Source organism: Parasteatoda tepidariorum, chromosome 12, assembly GCF_982258835.1.
Source record: "Parasteatoda tepidariorum strain Cologne lab strain chromosome 12, Ptep-v5.0, whole genome shotgun sequence".
In the NCBI taxonomy this organism is placed as follows: Eukaryota; Metazoa; Arthropoda; class Arachnida; order Araneae; family Theridiidae; genus Parasteatoda; species Parasteatoda tepidariorum.
The window spans coordinates 5801517-5819395 of record NC_141766.1 but is presented as its reverse complement, the minus strand read 5'-3'; the positions used below and the strand labels follow the sequence as shown (position 1 = coordinate 5819395).

The 17879-nt window shown below is 29.4% G+C and overlaps 1 protein-coding gene across 3 annotated transcripts in view; it reads left to right on the top strand.

The window, feature by feature from the left end:
* The window catches only part of Scm (Polycomb protein Scm), a 66711-nt gene that overhangs the window by 24718 nt on the left and 24114 nt on the right, over positions 1-17879 (top strand). For all 3 annotated transcript variants that reach the window (XM_016070190.4, XM_087155633.1, XM_071188096.2), the window contains exons 6-8: positions 1054-1377; positions 7583-7826; positions 16413-16715. In XM_016070190.4, coding sequence (XP_015925676.1) covers positions 1054-1377; positions 7583-7826; positions 16413-16715 — 871 coding nt within the window. The remainder of the gene's footprint in view (positions 1-1053; positions 1378-7582; positions 7827-16412; positions 16716-17879) is intronic.

Below are 17879 nucleotides of genomic sequence, written 5' to 3'. Positions count from 1 at the left end.
TTGTAGAGCAATGGGTATTTGATATGGTTTAATTTTCTTCAGAATGAAATCCAGAGTTAAAGACACTGAATGTCCATTCACATTTGCTTTTCCCAGGATGGAATCAAGACCATCTGCAAAAGATTGCAGTACGTTAACTAGCTTCTGTTTTTGCGAATAATTTAAATTTACAGAATTTTTAAGTACATGTTTCCTAATATCATCTTTAGTCAATTTTATAGTGTCTATAGGTGCATAATGCAAATCTACAAATTCTTGATCTTGGTCAAAAATCAAACCAATTTTACCAACTCTCGCTACATACGGTTAACTATGGTATGGCTAACTACTACAGTTAATTTTTAAACTATGTGGACAGGTTATGGGTGTTCATGCGTAACAACTAATACAGGGAAAAAAACACAGTTTTTAAAAAAAAATTGCCTGCCTTTCTTCTTTTAATTATAATTATTTGCTTATTATAGGTTTTAACTATAAGTTATCTTGTATATTCAATATCACAGTGATTATTAAAGGAAGTAAGTACAGTAGCTCATTATTAACATTCCTTCAAACTTTGACTATGTTTCATAAAAATTTGACAGAAACTGGGTTTTAGTTTTGAACAGTCTATAGAATTAAGCAGTATAGAGAGCGCTTGCCTAGTTTTTATTTTAAGTTCTGGAAATTTCTCTGAAGCTATGTCTAAATTTCAGAAGCTAATTAAGTTCAGGGTTAGAAAATTTTTTAACAATCCTTTTTATGCAGCATAAAAGCAGTATCCAGTAAAATAAAAAACAAGAAGATAACTATCTGGTCCAAAACATTTACAAAGATAGTCGGAGATAAGTTGCTAAATGGATTCTTGGGATTTAAAAGAAGTTGACTAGAAAAAAATCATGAACAAGATTATCTAGAAATTAAAGACATTTTCAGGAAAATAAAAATTATGTTGTTTCTTGCATCTTTGCACAATTTGTGGGACCCTAATTTTTATGTATAGAAATCAGTTCATTTCAGGGTTTACTCTGTACTTAACTAATACAGCTACTCTTATTTAATATTTCTTTTCAGTATCCTATTCCTCCAAAGAATGAGTTCAGATTAGGTATGAAACTGGAAGCTTATGATCCTCGCAATGTGACTTCAACATGCATTGCCACTGTTGTGGCAATGTTAGGTCCCCTACTTCGACTGCGTTTAGATGGCGGTGATAACAAAAATGACTTTTGGCGATTGGTTGATAGCTCAGAAATACATCCCATTGGTCATTGTGAAAAGAATGGTGGTATGTTGCAGCCCCCTCTTGGATTTAGAATGAATGCTTCATCATGGCCCATGTTTCTGTGTAAGACTTTAAATGGTGCAGACATAGCTCCAAGTAGCATATTTATGGAGGTAATCATCCGATAGTATTTATTGAAAAAAAAATTTTATTGTTGAAAATCTTGTATAAATGATCTCTAATTTTAAGTAATTTTTTGCTTGGTTAAGCATGTATTTTTTTTATTATGTATTTTTTAAGCATGAATCTGATTTAAAAAATAATATTGACAGTTAGAAAATGTCAATAATAACATTGTCCAATATAACAAAAATTTCTCAAGCAATACTGCAAAAATACGTATTGTGGTCCAAATAAATATTTTAGAAGTATTTATCCTTGTTTACCAAAAATATAGCTGAATGTTAAATGACAAATTCTCATCAAATTACGTGTATACTAAGCTGTCTTTATGGAATTTACCTGACACTATGCTTATATACACACTGATCATTTTCTTCTATAAATATAATCATCATTGATTTGGTTCATGCAGCTTTAAAAAGAATTAGAATTCAAAATAGATTTTCAATGGTCCCAGAATATTTGATTTTCTTGATAATTTCCGAAAGTATTTGAAGAATAATTTTAAATTTCACTTTTACTGGAGAAAAAAAGCTGTGGTAAAAGTGATCATCACTGGGGATTATTGGTAAAAAAATGTCATTTATTGATTACATGTAATTCTGTAAAACAAAGTGAATATTTATTTTAAATTTAGTTTTATATTTAGAACATAGTCTATTCTGTAAATAAAATTTTAAATAATTTTGTTCTCCATTTCATTATTATGTTTGAAATTATTGAGCCACCTAATTTTACATTTTACCAGTAAAAAATTAAGTGGCTGAATAATATTTTTTATAATTTCTTCTCAATTTTAATTTAAAATCAATTTATTAATTTCAATACAAATTTTAAAAAAAAATTTTTTTCTTCCATTTGGAAATTTTTTATGATGAAATTGAAAAAATCTTGAGAAAAATCTTGATAATGCATGCAAAGAAAACCATCTTTATGTGGGCAGTTTATAACATTTATAATAAGAACCAGAACAGAAATAAGTTTTGACAAACATTTCTGTGCTGTTAATTCAATAATAAATAAATGACAGTTTGATTAGTGGCATATAGTGTGTTAGTAAATTTATAAATTTTTGATTTTTTAAATTGACGAAGATGTTTTATATTTTCAATTTATTGCGTTTAAAGTAAAGTATGTGTAAATAAAGTGTATTCATAGTCTACTTGTATTGTACCTGTCTATTAGAATAACAATGAAGCACATAATTTTTAAGGAGCTAAAGTAAGGTTTTAATTATTTTGAAAATAGTGTAATGCTTTTCATAATGAAATCATATAGTGTTGTATGCAACATATGTTATAAATGGTATACAACCTGTTAACTTAAGCTTTCAATTATAATAAAACTTATGAAAATTTCATTTTCTGACCAGATCTGTCAGGAAAAAAAGGTAATCAGTTCTGAAATTTTTCAATTTTTTTTATTTAAATTGTTTTGTATCATCACAAATGTACTGCCGAGTACACATAAATGATGTATGGTATATAATTTTAAAATATCTGTATCCCTATAACTTAAATACTACAGTAGAGAACCATTTATCCGGTATCCAGATAACCGGGAAACCAGAAAACCGGGGGAAATTTTGATCGGTTTTCCCGCCGTTTTAAACTAGAACGATTATGAGAAAAAGCGGAAATTGAACTCATCCTTGAAGTTGAGTAGAGGAAAATGCAAGGAAGGGGAGAATTTTTTCCCCCGTTTACCCAGAGAAACGTCATTTCCTCCGTGACCTTGAAGGCAGAGAAGGGAGGAATGTTTTATTTTCTTCTTTAGGCCGTCAATCAAGCTCGAGGGGGGTGGGGAAAATGCATATTTATCTATTTGACATCGATTAATAAAAATAAAATCTTTTTCTTCTGAATAAATTCTCATTCTTTGGAAGTGCGGTATCATTTGCAAGTTTTTATTGATGTGGAATCACATCTGCTATAATTAAATATCGTGTTTTTATCAACAAAAAAATAAATAAAAGAAGAATTGTTTATTAATTTAAACATAGGATTATTTTATGAAGCAGATTGCAGTTTTGTTTTTCTGATTCCACTACGTTTGATATTTTTTTCTTTTCACGATAAATTTCGCACTCAATAAATTAATTCTTTTTATTCATAAATTTTATCATTAGGTTTTTTTTTAAAATTCCGTTGATCTTGCCTTGTTCCGGGTTTTAATATTTATGCTAGTGCCTTTTTAACTATCGTTTGGGTTTGATAATTTTCAAGTGTTTTTATTTAGATTAATGTTTTCCTTTTATTTTATTGTTTCCCCCGTATAATTAGGTATGAAATATATTGCGTTATTTAACCATTGGTTTTGTTTATATTAGTTAATTTAGGAATTGTAATTACTTTTAAAAAATAAATATGAGAATTTTGTATTTTTTAAACTTGTTTTTCTTGTCTAAACTTGCAAATTTTTTTTATTCTTTTAAATGTTATTTTTCTACCATATTTTTTTTCTTTTAAAAGTTTGGAGTACCTTTCTTTTTTCTCTTACTTTATGCATTACACTTTTTCCTTGTAATTCGGGTTAGATAAAACATCGATTAACGACACTTTTTGGTCGATCCAGAAAACCGGGAAATTCAGACATCCGGATAAGTGATGGTTCCGAGCATCCCGGATAATTGCTTCTCTACTGTACTAAAATAAGAACTTTTATGAGAATATAACCTAAATGTCTTGAAAGAAAGAATTATAAAACTACCCAGAGTTAGTCCATCTCAAAGATAATTTAATCCATGATTTGTCAAATAATGCAAATATTGGCAGAGCAGTTTTTAAACACAGACTCATTTTTTTTGCCTTGATTATCCATCATTTAAATTTCTTTTTTATTTACCCGATCTCTAATGTACTTTTATTGATATTAAAATGTTTTGATGCTCAGCTGAAATTTATACCATTGTCACTGTGCCATTTTATAACTTCTAGTCTTTTGCTACCATGTACAAATTGAATTTAAGCATCTTGCTCTAGATATAATCAATGCAGACTGATTCTCTAATGGCCGTGATCTTATCCAAGTCTCATGACACACCCCATCCTATTCCTGTTTTTCTTCATGAATATAATTCGAATGAAGAGTGACAATACTCATGTTTCACCCTAACCCTTTCCGATTAGTCCATACTTCTTCGCTTCAAGGACAGTAACAATACCAGTGTTTCACCCTCTCTCCTATTCATTCTTGCTTTCCCCTTTCCCCCAGCTAAAACATTCCTTCTCCTTTGACTTCTAGGCAGGCAGTATCTGTTTTAAACTAATTTTTTTCAGGTAAAAAAGACACTGCTGTTGTTGAAGAATTTTGGAAAAGAACAGGAATTGGTGCTTATTCAGTACTGATTTGCTGCTTGAGATCAGTTTATAACTTTGGGTGGGGCTTACTAGAATCTAGGGACTTGTTCGGTATTTTACAGTAACTCCAGAAAACACCAGTGTCCCAAAGTGACCTCACCTCTAATAAAGTATCCCCGTTTTATAGTTCGTTAAAGTAAAAGAAGCAAATAATTTTATTATTGCATGTTCTGTTATATTAAGAGATATAATTTTTGAAAAAATTAAAAGGTATTTTTGACCTTTAATATATTATATAGCAGTTGTACTTTATAGACATAAAGAAACTGCATTATTGTTAATTATTCTGTCAGTCTTATAACTCTTTTAAAAGTAAAGCATGGTTTGTTCAAAATAAATGCAGTATTTAATAGTTAAGAGCAAAATTTGCAATAGTATTATGTATTCATAGTATAGCAACATCATGTTAGAATGTGTGCTTTTGTTTGGACCACAAGGGTCATTATAATGAGTGTTGACTGTATTAATAACTAAAAAGAATTTTAAAATTGTTAACTATATATTTTTTTCCTTTATTTCACTCTTGAATTAAATTCTTGAAATTTTATGGCTATTTTTTAATATACTTATCTACTAGGGAATGAGAATTCTTTTTATACTCTATATTTTAACATTTAATCTGCTTTTTGATATTAAAAAAGGTATGCTTTTGTCCTGGTAAAATAAAGCACAAATTGTAAGAAGTTAATACAAAAATCAACAAAATGAAAGATAACAATAATAAATAAAAATAAGATTACATGAAATAACTTAGTTGCTAGACCATTTTTTTTTCATAATATTAAGCAACTATCAATTGGTAAACTAAAAGAAAAAGACAAATTTTATTTTTTTATAAAAAGTATATTCTTAATTTAAAAACTGGTGATAATCAATCAAATATAAAAATTTTCTTGATTTTGACCACTAGTGTATATTGTTTTTTCATAAATTATGATTAAAGAAGTAGCCTTATTTTGAAGTGTAGGAATTTGTCAAAAGATAATAGCCTTTACAAATCATGGTAAATTTTTAGTTATCATCAATTTGAAAAATCAAAATTTTGAACATACCCTGTCTAACTCAAATTCTTGTAGCCTTTGCATATCATGATAAGTTTTTAGTTGTCATGAATTTGAAAAATCCAAATTTCGAACATACTTTGTCGAACCATGTGTGATTTCAGCCTGCTGTTATAAAAATTCAGTTTTAAACTTAATATATATATTGGGTTGTTAGGAAAGTAATTTCGTTTTTTATCAACTGAAGACTTTTCAAAGCCAACTTCACTCTTAAGTAATCCTTATACTGTCAGACCTCAATATAAGGTCTCCCTAAGGGACATCACAAAAGTGATCTTTTAAGCAGGGTGATCTTTTAACCGATTCATTAGCAGTTCGTAACTAAGCTCGTAAATAGTACACATTACGATTTTTTTAAAAATGGTAATACAAACGAAAATGATCAGCCATAAATTAAGTATTTAAGTCAATAAATTTTAACAGAATTAGTAAAGAATTAATGAAAGTTAGGTATTTTTTTTAAAAAAAATTTTACTTAAAATAAATCTATTTACAAATTTCCTCAAAGTGTACATACATACATTACATCTTACCTTATTTAAAATAATCATTTATGCAGGTCTGTCTCGTTTATGGTTTCATTTTTCGAACAATGTTTTCTAGATTTTGTAACTTCTCAAAATATTCCTCAGCTCCCTCATGGTTTAAAAAAAAATTTGTATGACATTCATTGCATTGAAGGCTTTCGCTTGGGTTACAGTCTCATTGTCCTCACTGTCCACTGTGAAACAATTTCAGAAATTGTAGCTTCAGAAGTGGTTGCAATTTCCTCATCAATCAAACCATATTCAGCCTCCCCTTCAATGGCATGGCCATGATTTTTCACATCTTCCATCAGAACAGATAGAGGAATATCGTCTTCTTCGGTTTCGTTATCCACGATATTCAGAGAACTCACAAAACCAGCATGACGAAAACAATTGAAACTGGGGAGGGGAAACTCTCTCCAAGTCCAGGTGTGTTCGTTGGCTGCAACGTTTTCCTAGAACTCGAGAAGGGTAATTGCCTTTTAAGGAAGTTAAATAGGCTTTTGTTTGAAAAGAGCACCGCTCGCCTCAGATAAAAATGATCTTATAAGCAATAACGATTATTAAAACTTGACCATATATCCGATAATTTGTAACAAATAATTCCTTTTCAGTGAGCCGAGACTTTGGAAAAGTGACCTTATATCGAGGTCTGACTGTATATTTTGATGTACCAAGATTTACTTCTAAACTAGTTTGATTGATTTCATGCTGTTGTTTTTGATTGGTGCCCTTTCAAATATGCAAAGTAAAAAAGCAGCATTTTCAGCATATTTTACTTTTTTACTGTCAAAAATATAAAAATACTGTTCAAGTGAGGAAAGAATTATCCAGTGTCCATTGAGAAGGTGAATTGATTGGAAATTTTGCAAACCAATTTTTATAGTACGCCAGTGTCAAAATTGGTTTCCAAAATTTCTGTTTTGAAATTAAGAGACACCAACACTAGTTCAAGCTCTTGAAATTTTTTTCAATCGGAAGAGTCTCAAGGAATCACCATTTTAAACAGTTTGTATGATATTTTAATTTTCTCGGCTATAGTGCCATCTGTGAATCAAAAGGCATTAACCTCTTTCCATACACTCAGCTTCTTATGACCCAATCGTTTTAGTTAAAATGGCTGGAAAACCGGTTTTCTGGATAACTGATTAAGGGTTCTGTTCTGTATAATTTTATGAAATATTTGCTTAAACTTGTTATAATGTTATTTGAATAATTTTTTTTTGTTCTCCAATGTATATATACTAGGAACCACCATCACCAAAACGCAACAAATTTGAAATTGGTTATAAATTAGAAGCATTGGATCGAAAAAATCCTCACTTAATTTGTCCTGCCACAGTTGGTGCTGTGAAAGAAGATATGATCTTTGTAACTTTTGATGGTTGGCGAGGAGCTTTTGATTACTGGTGTAAATTTGACTCTAGAGATATTTTTCCTGTTGGATGGTGTAGAGCTAGTGGACATACCTTACAATATCCTGGAAATAAGGGTAATTATTAAAAATTTCTTATCATAACTTGCTGTATATAATCCGCAATATATATTATCTTAAAATGAATTCTATCAATGTTATCATATATAAATTATGATTTTGAAAATTTGATGAAAATTAACAGCCAATTCCTCAAACCGGAGAGTTTAAAAACCTATGAGCACTGCAGTAGCATAGAGAAAAAAGGCTATGGCATTATGGCTGATAAATTTTATATTATTGCTTATTTAACTTTTAGCATTTATGAAAGAAATTAAGTTAGCTGTTTAAAAATGATAATATTTTTACCATGGAATAATTTCCTTACATAAATAGATGTTTAAAATATTAATTTTCTTTTTTCGTTTCTAATGTTTCTTTTTGCATAATAGGCGTTTTGGCCTACAGTGATTACACTCCTCTTTTAAGATGCATCTAACATTATCTCTAATCATAGAGTTTGCTCTGGGCATCCAAATGCCTCAGCGCTATACTGAGGCAATGTGTATGTGTAATTAGAAATATAATTTGATAGATTTAAACATGAAACTTTTCTTAATTTAATACTGTTTATAACTTTTATGCTGAAATATTTATCCTTATCTTTCAAATGAGGGATTTATTTTGACACTTATCACGATTAAAACAATAAATGTCAGATGTGATTATAAGAGCCCACATTGTAAGTCATCCATCAAATGAAATCAGATACTTTTTCTTAATTTAATATTATTATTTACTACTCACTTATGGATCATTATTTTTCAAATTAACCAAAGGATTGTTACAGGTTGTTATAATGATATGACCACTCATTTTGATGTTAAATAGAACTAAATATTAATATATTTGACTGCAAATGCTGCATTTGTAAGACAACACCATTGTAAAGATTGCAAAATAATTATATTTAAATAAAGTAGACATCTTCTATTTCAGCAAAAAATTTTATTTCAATACCATTTATATTTGGTACAATCACAATAGTTAAAAATTTTCATTATAGAACAATAAAAGTACTTTTTAAAAATATATTAATTATTTAAAAATATTTATTTGCAATTCCTGTTAAAATGGATTTCAGTGGAAGTCCCGTATCTGAAGTCTGTGGGACTTAAGCAAGTCCAGATAATAGATTTTTTCTATAAAATAGACCACAACATAAACAAAAATCAAAACAAGTATTATGCAACGGAAAATAAAAAAATAATAAAAAATTTCAGTCGTTAACGTTCAACTATTAGAATGATATCTAATGAGAGAGAAAAATAGTTGTAGGGAACTCATTACTCAAAATATTAAAAACAAAGCAAATTTTAAAAAATGACAAACAATTGATTATAATTAAACAAAAAGGTTACTTTCTCCACCACTGAACTAAAGGGATTGAAGCAAGATCTTTCCAGTCATCCTTGAAGTTGAGTTGATGAAAAGGTAGGGAGAGAAAAAAACATTTTCTTCCCATGTGAAGAGAAGAAAAGATGTTTAACGAGAACATCTTAAGTCGGAAGGAGTGGGGAAGTGACAAAGTCTTATTTTCTCTCTCCAATTAACAGCCGTCAATCAAACCTAAAAAAGTGGCATGCTGAGTTCATTTTTTGTCTCTATTTACAAGAAAGAAATGTTTGCTGCATGCATAACAGTGAACAGTTGGTGGAAGGGAAATAATTAAAAAATGCATTGCTATGCTTCACTGAATATAAAGAAGTAATGTAATATAATGAATAATGGAATATAATATAAATAAACATTTTAATTGTAATACGAAAACGGCTAAAATGGAGAGAGAAAAAAATTTCAATAATAAAGTTGAATATTGTTGTTTTATATTTTTTTGTTTTTAATTCAAAACATAATTGACTGTGCTAGATGGAGAAAAATACAAAAGCCATTTAGCATTGTATGAAATTAAAAATTCATTGAAATGAAGCGGAATATACACTACTAAAATAAATGTTGTAACCATTTTCCAAGAAACAATAAGAAAACAAAATACCGGGCTAGCTCTGAAATGATTTATTTATATAGTTACTAGCAGAGCACAGAAAACAGTTACAAATTACTAAAAAAACATATTAACAAAACGAAACTCACATAACACTACACGGAGAGATTAATTTGGAGATGTTCTCCAATCGGTTGCTGCAGTTCAACTCAAAAGTTTCGCCACAAGATGGCGTGGTGGTAATTCAGTTTTAAAGTAGTATAGTTCTGTTACAATGTTAAAATAATGCATTAAGAAAGAGATAATTGCATGCCCTACCATCTGAAGGGGGGGGGGACAAGTAATTTAAAATAAGCAAACAAAAAACATAGCAAAAGTAAAAAGTACATTGCTTAAGCAGTGAAATGCCCATGTCTAAATTTTTAAGCAATTCCTCTTTTTCTTTAGTTGATAAAGAAACATTTTTTTTTTTTGACTGATGTGAAGACATTAGGTAAAATAATAGCACATCAACAAAGATAACTTAATAAAAAAAAATTAAACACAAATAACAATAACTCAATTAAAACTTAATAAAAAATAACCCGTCGAAAACTTAACACAAATAACTTTAAAAACAAGCAGTTAAAACTCACAATTCCTTAATTCAGAAAGCTAGATCGGTAAAAATGTTAAAAGTGTTTCATTGAATCGTTTTAAGTATGAGATACTTAGCAATAGAAATTAGTTCTGGAATCTTTTGCAAGATGTATTTCACCAAGGTCAATTACTGTATTAATGTATTGCAAGTGTACTGGAAGTTTGAGGGAAAGATATAAATTAAAAGAGAATTAATTTCAAAGAAATGTAATTTAACTCTTGGTTGAGAATAAAGGGACTTTCCTTAGGCATGTTCATATTTAAGTAGAAGGGAATCTTGAAGTCATTTTTATGTCGATGGTTAAGAAAGAATGTTGTCCCCTTTTTCTCCACCCCAGAAATATTACATGATCAGAAGAAGAAAGATTATTTCTCCAGGATATGTATCTTTTCAAACTTATTCAGATTTTTCATTTGGTCAATCCATCCCTAGTTATCTAAGAGGTTTCAATAAATGTCCTTTTTTTCAAGCCAGCTGTTATACTTGTTTGGACATCACTAGAAGAGGAGGATTTAGTTGCATTCTTTTAAACAACTATCCATCTCTTACTCCATCTCAGAGGAGCAGTATGCGCTTGGCGATCTTGGTAGTTCTTCTAACATGTGTCAAATGACACTTAGTTCTCCCAAAACTGCAAATACATAAAATAAAGGGGGGGGGTTATAAAAGGGCAAGATGAAGATATGTTTATTTATTTTTATTGTTAAAAAGTGTCCTGGAAACAGACCCATCTGTGAATAGGACAACCGGATATGGGACTTCAAACTGTATTATAAAAGAGTTTATAATTTTAATTCTGAAAAAGTTGTGAACATGAATTTAATAATTTTATTTACTGTTTTTTTTAATACTTTTGTTATTTAAACATCTAGTCCAATTTTTATAATCTGTAATTTCTTTTATTTCTTCAAAAACAACTACTTATTGTATGGTGATGCATTTGTGGGGGCTGGAATTGTAGTGGTAAATACACTACATAACTCCAGCAGCAGAATTTTATCTGTTTTAGAATTCGATGAATGGGTATCACTAGTTGATTCATTTCTGTTTTGTGAGATGCCGAGAGAGCTGTGTTAAGATCACCAAACTTTAAGTGCTGGTTGTGAGAGCTGTATTGAGATCACAGTTGTGAGTGTGGCGTGTTCGCTCTTGTATTGCAATTAGCAGTCAAGTGTGAACAGGTCTATTGTATGTGATCGAGACTGAGTAGCAATAGTACAAAAAGGACAATGTCACTGTCACAAATAGCAAGTCAACTGTTCACTATGGTCTATCCATCCAACAAGGCGTTATCATATCGAGGTTCACATTACTGTCAAGATAGGAGTTTTCAGATCACGTCCGAAGGTCACCAATGTGGGGATTAGAATGCCCACGATGTCAACCTTCATCTATCAGAAGGTATCCCAAGATAGAATCGATTTAACATATTTTATATACTAGTGAATTAGAATTGTATCATTGTAGTGGTAGTTACACTACATTTTACTAGTGATTTGAAATTATATTATCGTAGTGGTAGTTACGCTAGAAATTCAAATCTTATGAGCTTAAGTAAAAGATTAAAGACAGTTAAGATTTTTTTCCCTTGATTCTTCTACAATAAAAAATTTTTATTCGATTTTTTATTTTTTATTCGATTAAAAAATTTTTATTATGGTTTTCTAATAAATACAACAAAAATAATTCAAAACCGCTTCCCACAAACGAGATGCCTCCAAATGGATTAAAGTAGCAAACAACTGAGAATACTGCTTAAAAAAATTTTGCATTAAGATATTTTTTCTATTTAAATTTATTGCTTAACCAGAAACAAAACAAGAATAAATCCTGAATGCATTTTCAGACTTATTGGAGAATACTGGAGTAGTTAACCGTAAGACTCAAGACATACTGAAGTTAATTCACTCGACTCTGATAGGACTCATGAGAAACTTCCACCTATCAGAAATGCAACTTACACTTTAGATTAGTTTTGCTTTTGAATATTAAAATGCAAATAAAAATATTCCTTAATTTATATGCATTATAATCGGGGATTAATACACATCTTTTTAAGTTATAATATTAAAGGAAAAATTATTTAAGCAATAAAGCTGATTCCGCTAGCAGAAAGACGCACAAATTCCTTTATTTTGACAACTATTTCTTTAAGTTGTAAAAGGATGTTTTCCTTTCTTTAAATATATAATAATAATTAAGAGGATATTTGTGGAATTTCATACTTCATTGTGGTTTCCTTTTGGTTGGATTTCTATCAGCATCATTAATAAGATTCATTTTATTTTCCAAGGAAAAATATTTAATTTTCACCAAGACCCTTCAGCAATAAACACTGCTTCTTTTCCAAAATTTCAAATAGTAATTGATAAAGGAGAAAAAGTATTTTTTTTTTAATGTATGTGTCCATCTTGAATCTGTTCCTTTTCAAATTGCAAAGCATTATAATGCTGTAGAAATAATGACAATGCAAACAATATAGGCAAAGGAGAATAAATTTACTCGCTGCCCACAGGAGTTATCCTTTTCTCCCAAACTGAGTGTGGAACACTAGTCTATTGTACAATGTGCAAATTAAAAAACGGACCACTCAGAATGACTTTTAATCTAATGATCCGATCTTCACGTTCTACAACTCAATGGCTCGAGGGGGTGACCTCAAATATGCAAATTAATTAATGAAGGCAATATTTTAAGTTATGAACTCAGACGCAAAAACATTCTTTCTCTGAATAAAATTTTTTTGTTGTTGATGGATTTGGATTTCTGACCTTTTAAAGATCAGGAATAGCCACAATCTGGGAAATATGGTACCAATAGTTGAGTCAGGAGAGGGGTCCTAAGTCTGGGCCCCTTAATATTAATTTTTGGGTATTTCGACATATCTCAAAAACTTTTTAAGCAAATTTTTTTTAAAATTCAAAAATTCATTTATTTAAAGATAATTTTATACAAAATTTAACTTTTAGTAAGTATTTATTATTTTATTTAATAATAGTCGAGAAAATTTTAAAATGTTTTGCATCATTTTAAAGAATGCAATTTTAAATGGCAAAATACAAAATTTAAGCGAAATCGGTCAAATAGTTCAACAGAAATTGAATTTTGAAAAATGGTGTGTTTAGAATTTGGTTTCTCAAGAACTATACTGTGAATTCTGCTCAAATGTTGCCATTTAAAATTAATTTATTTAATTATTTATTATTTTTGCCATTTGAAATTAATGATGTAAGAAATTGTATGCTTTACAATTCTAAGTTTTTTTTATCTATAATTAAATAAATTAATAAAAAATAATTAATACTTACTAAAAGTTATGTTTTGTATGGAACTACTTTTCAATATACGAATTTTATAATAGTGTGCAAAAATTTTCAATTCACTTGAAAAGTTTTCAAGATAAGTCAAAATACGCAAAAAGTAAAATTAACATTAAGTAGTCCAAGCTTTGACGAAACTATGTGGACCTAATTTCCCAGATTGCAGCTAATCCTTATATTTACGTGGTCAGAAATCCGTCGATAAAAAGTTATGTTTTTTTTTCTTTGAGGAAGTACATTTTTGTGTCTGATTTCATAAATTAAAATATCGCAGTCACTAATGATTTGGAATGTTTGAAGTCGCCCTTTCAAAACTTTAAGAATTAGTCCTAGAACTTGAAGATCCGATCACTAGACCAAAAGCTATTCAGGGTGGTCCGTTTTTTATTTTGCACACTAGACATAGGTTATGTCATACTTGCCCTATTATTATGAATACACTCACAGTAATTAACTATTGCCAAATTCAATTAACATTATTATAGCAAAATAACTAAGTGATTCATTTCTCTCTAATCACAACAGACCACTAAATTGCAGCTTAATATAAGGAAGCTATGAAAAATAAATGAAATTTACTAGTGATTAATTAAATATATTTTTACCTGAAACCAAATAAGCCAAATATAAATCATTGAATTTAAAAGATTTTGACAATAATGTTAATTGGTTTAGTGTTTGTTGTGTTCTATAAATAAATATCAAAATCATTTAGCCAAATTAATAAGAAAACAGTTACTACCACGTGTTCTCAAATGAAAACAAGCATCATACAAATTAACTAATGTATTCATCACAAATCATTACTTGAAATTGTAGGTTATACAGTGGGAAGTCTCGTATACGGAATGATCAGAACTTCAGCAAGTCCGAAAAATAGATTTTTCCAGGTGATAGGTCTTTAAGGTAAACAAAGATCAAAACAAATGTTATTTAATAAATTAACAAATGTTATTTAATAAATTAACAAATGTTATTTAATAAAATTTCAACACAAATAAATTAGATAAATAATAGTAAAGATATTTAATATCAATATTTATGCAGTAAGCTTTGTTATTAGTTAAATTACTATAAATTAACAAAGGAATATTTACTATGAAAAATAAATATCACTAAAATATTTTTAAAAAAATGCAAGCAGACGATAGATGGCATGAACTTTTTCTTTCTTGAATAAAGAAACTTTTTTTTTTTAGATATTCAGTTAAAAAAATTTATAGTCATTAATATTCATAGTTTATTCATTTCACTGAAGTTTGTTCTTCTTCAACTGTTTTTATCTTTTCAACTACTCCTTAAGTGTTAAATATTTAGCTGTCCTGAAAATAGCAAGAGGGTGTGAAAAATATGACTTTGAGAAAAAGAGATTTATTTATTTTGATTGTTAAAGTATCTGGAAAAAAGACGTTTCCTGTAAATGAACATCCGGATATGGGACTTTGTACCGTAGATTATTTATTACCCATACTAAATTAGAAAACCCATCAATAAAACCTTATATATTTTCAAACAATAGACATGTTTTCTAACACTTGCTTAGTTAAGCTTGAACTTCATTTATCTAGTCCTAATTTTAAATTGCTACATAATTTAATTCTATGCTAATTATAAATATTAGGGGAGACAAAATCTTGAAAATAAAATAAAAAAAGAAATATTTATTATAACTTCATTGTTGGCGTTCCCTTATTTTAAGTAGAATATCATTCTGAATTTACATCATTGTTTTCTGCATAGGTTTATTTCAACTCCAGGTATCGTATTTCTTTCACTTCATTCCTGTCCCAACTGACTTCCTTTTGTGTTTCCTTCTTATTCCTCCTCTCCATCAAAAAGTTACACATCTTTCGTAGAAATTACTTTTCCTGTCTTTTTAATTAAAACATAATCTCTCCGAAGAAATTCAAAATAATATATTGCAGACATGTTGCTCCATGACTACTTGGTTAATTTCAATAGATAGTAAGGAATTATAATTTTCTTTATGTTGAATTAATTACATGAAAGAATAAAATTGATAGTTTGTTTAAAAGTTTAGCTAAAATTATAATTTTTCTTTAACAAATATTGATTACAAGATTAATTTCAAAGTGAATGCGATTTCTAGAAATTAATCAAAAAGCAATAAATTAAAATTAAATTCTTCTCCTTAAGATTGTTAAAAGAAAATTTTAAGATTGCTTTATAAGATGATACACTTAATCCAAAGTTAACTTTTAATGTAAGGTAGAGGGGGTTAGTGTAGACAAATTGATTGTTTCTATTATTTATCACTCAAAAATTTTTGCCGAAGGACTAAACTGTGTTATACTTTAATATATAGTTACAAGAGAAAGCATTAGAATGTTAAGTAGCAAATTACAGAAAACGAGGTTTTTATAATGGAAACGTAACATATTAATTTATGTTATATTTGCAAATTCCGACTTTTTTTTATTGTTTTTAACAATAGGAAATCGGTTAAGGATGAATATGCTTATTTCATGTTTTAATAGTCACTTCTAATATGTCTCTTTTTAATTAATGAGTAATGCACTTAAAATAACAAATGACTGCACAGAGCTAGTATTGACACATAGGTGTGGAGTTATTATGAACATGTCAATATTAACTGAATCAATTTGCAGAATCAGTAATTTGATTAGGTTAGGATTTTTATGCATAGTTTTATATTAATGAATGATCCTTCTACTTAGGTGCAGCTGGAGGAAGGTACAAAGTTAAAGTTCATTTACCAGTTACTAACTCTACTTTAGCTCCAACAATTAATTCTCCTGTATCTTCACAAAATCCTAGCAGTAGCACCAGATCTAAAATAAATGTAACTGATGGCAGCCTGAAAAGCCAATCTCAGTCTTACCTAGCAGTTTCCTCTGGTAACTCTTCTGTTCTAGAAAATGAAGAAACGAACCAACCAGATTGCAAACCGTCTTCATCTATTTCAAAAGTTCTTGTTACAGAGCCTGACACAAGTTCTGTTTCAAAAACATATCCCACAGGTAATTTGACATTGTTGATATGTTAATTTATTTTAATGTGAATATTATAAGTATTAGAAGAGCCTGTGATGGCTCAGGGGATTGAGCATTCGCCTTCCAATGAGGTGAGCCGGGTTTGAATCCCAGTCAATACAAATTCCGCATCCGGCTTGCACCGACCACAGTGCTGACGTGAAATATCCTCAGTGGTAGACAGATTATGGGTTAGCGTCCCCTTGCCCTCAGGGTAACTGTGGGAGATTTTTGTGGTCTTCCTCTCCATGTAACGCTAATGCGTAGTTCCCTTAAAAAGTCCTCCATGAAGGCAAATTTCTTCCAATACTTGATCCAGGAATTCCCTTGTCTTCTGGATTGGATTCAAAATTACTAGGCTACATAATTGTGTAGTGGTAAACCCAAAAAGTGGGTCAGCTGTTCAACGACGGTAATAAAATTAAAATATTTAAAAAAATAAGAATTAGAATTCAAAATTGTTTTATCAAGTTGCTTAATTTTAAGAGAACCAGGAACACCTGAATAATCTGAAAATTTAAAATTCTTAAGGAAACGATAAAAAAAAATGTAAGATATAAAAAATTTTTATCTGAGTAAAAAAATTTTCTTCTGTCTCATACATTGAATTTTTTCTTCAGTTCTTCCTTATAAAAAAATTTTTTTTAACATGTTTCATAAGAACTTTGTCTCGTGTGGCTTTAGTGTGTGTGATTGAATTTTTACTCTTCTGCTAATCATTTACCTAATGGTTCTTTGAGGACTGAAGTCTGCCTCAGAACAACTCTCCATTCTCCACAGTTCTGTATCCACTTCCAAGCCAGAAATCATTGTCAGTCTTTCCAGTCCAGTTCTATGATGTCAGTCTGGCAAATTTTTCCCTTAGCTTTCTTGACAAAAATGTTGAACGAGATAGGGATGTTAGCACAGCATTCAACCTCCAACCTAGAGGATTAGGGTACAGTTAAGTATCCTTTCTTATTGAGTAAAGAATCTGTGAACAGAATATATTATCAGGACAGTTCGACAGGGTGAACCTCTTTCATTTTTCAGAAAAAGATTCCACTATGTGGGTGGGAGACAAACTATTTTGAAAACAAAACAAATGTAAAGGAAGGAACTTGGTGTGGTGAACAGGATTCATACAGCTTCCATTGTCCACACCGTTAATTA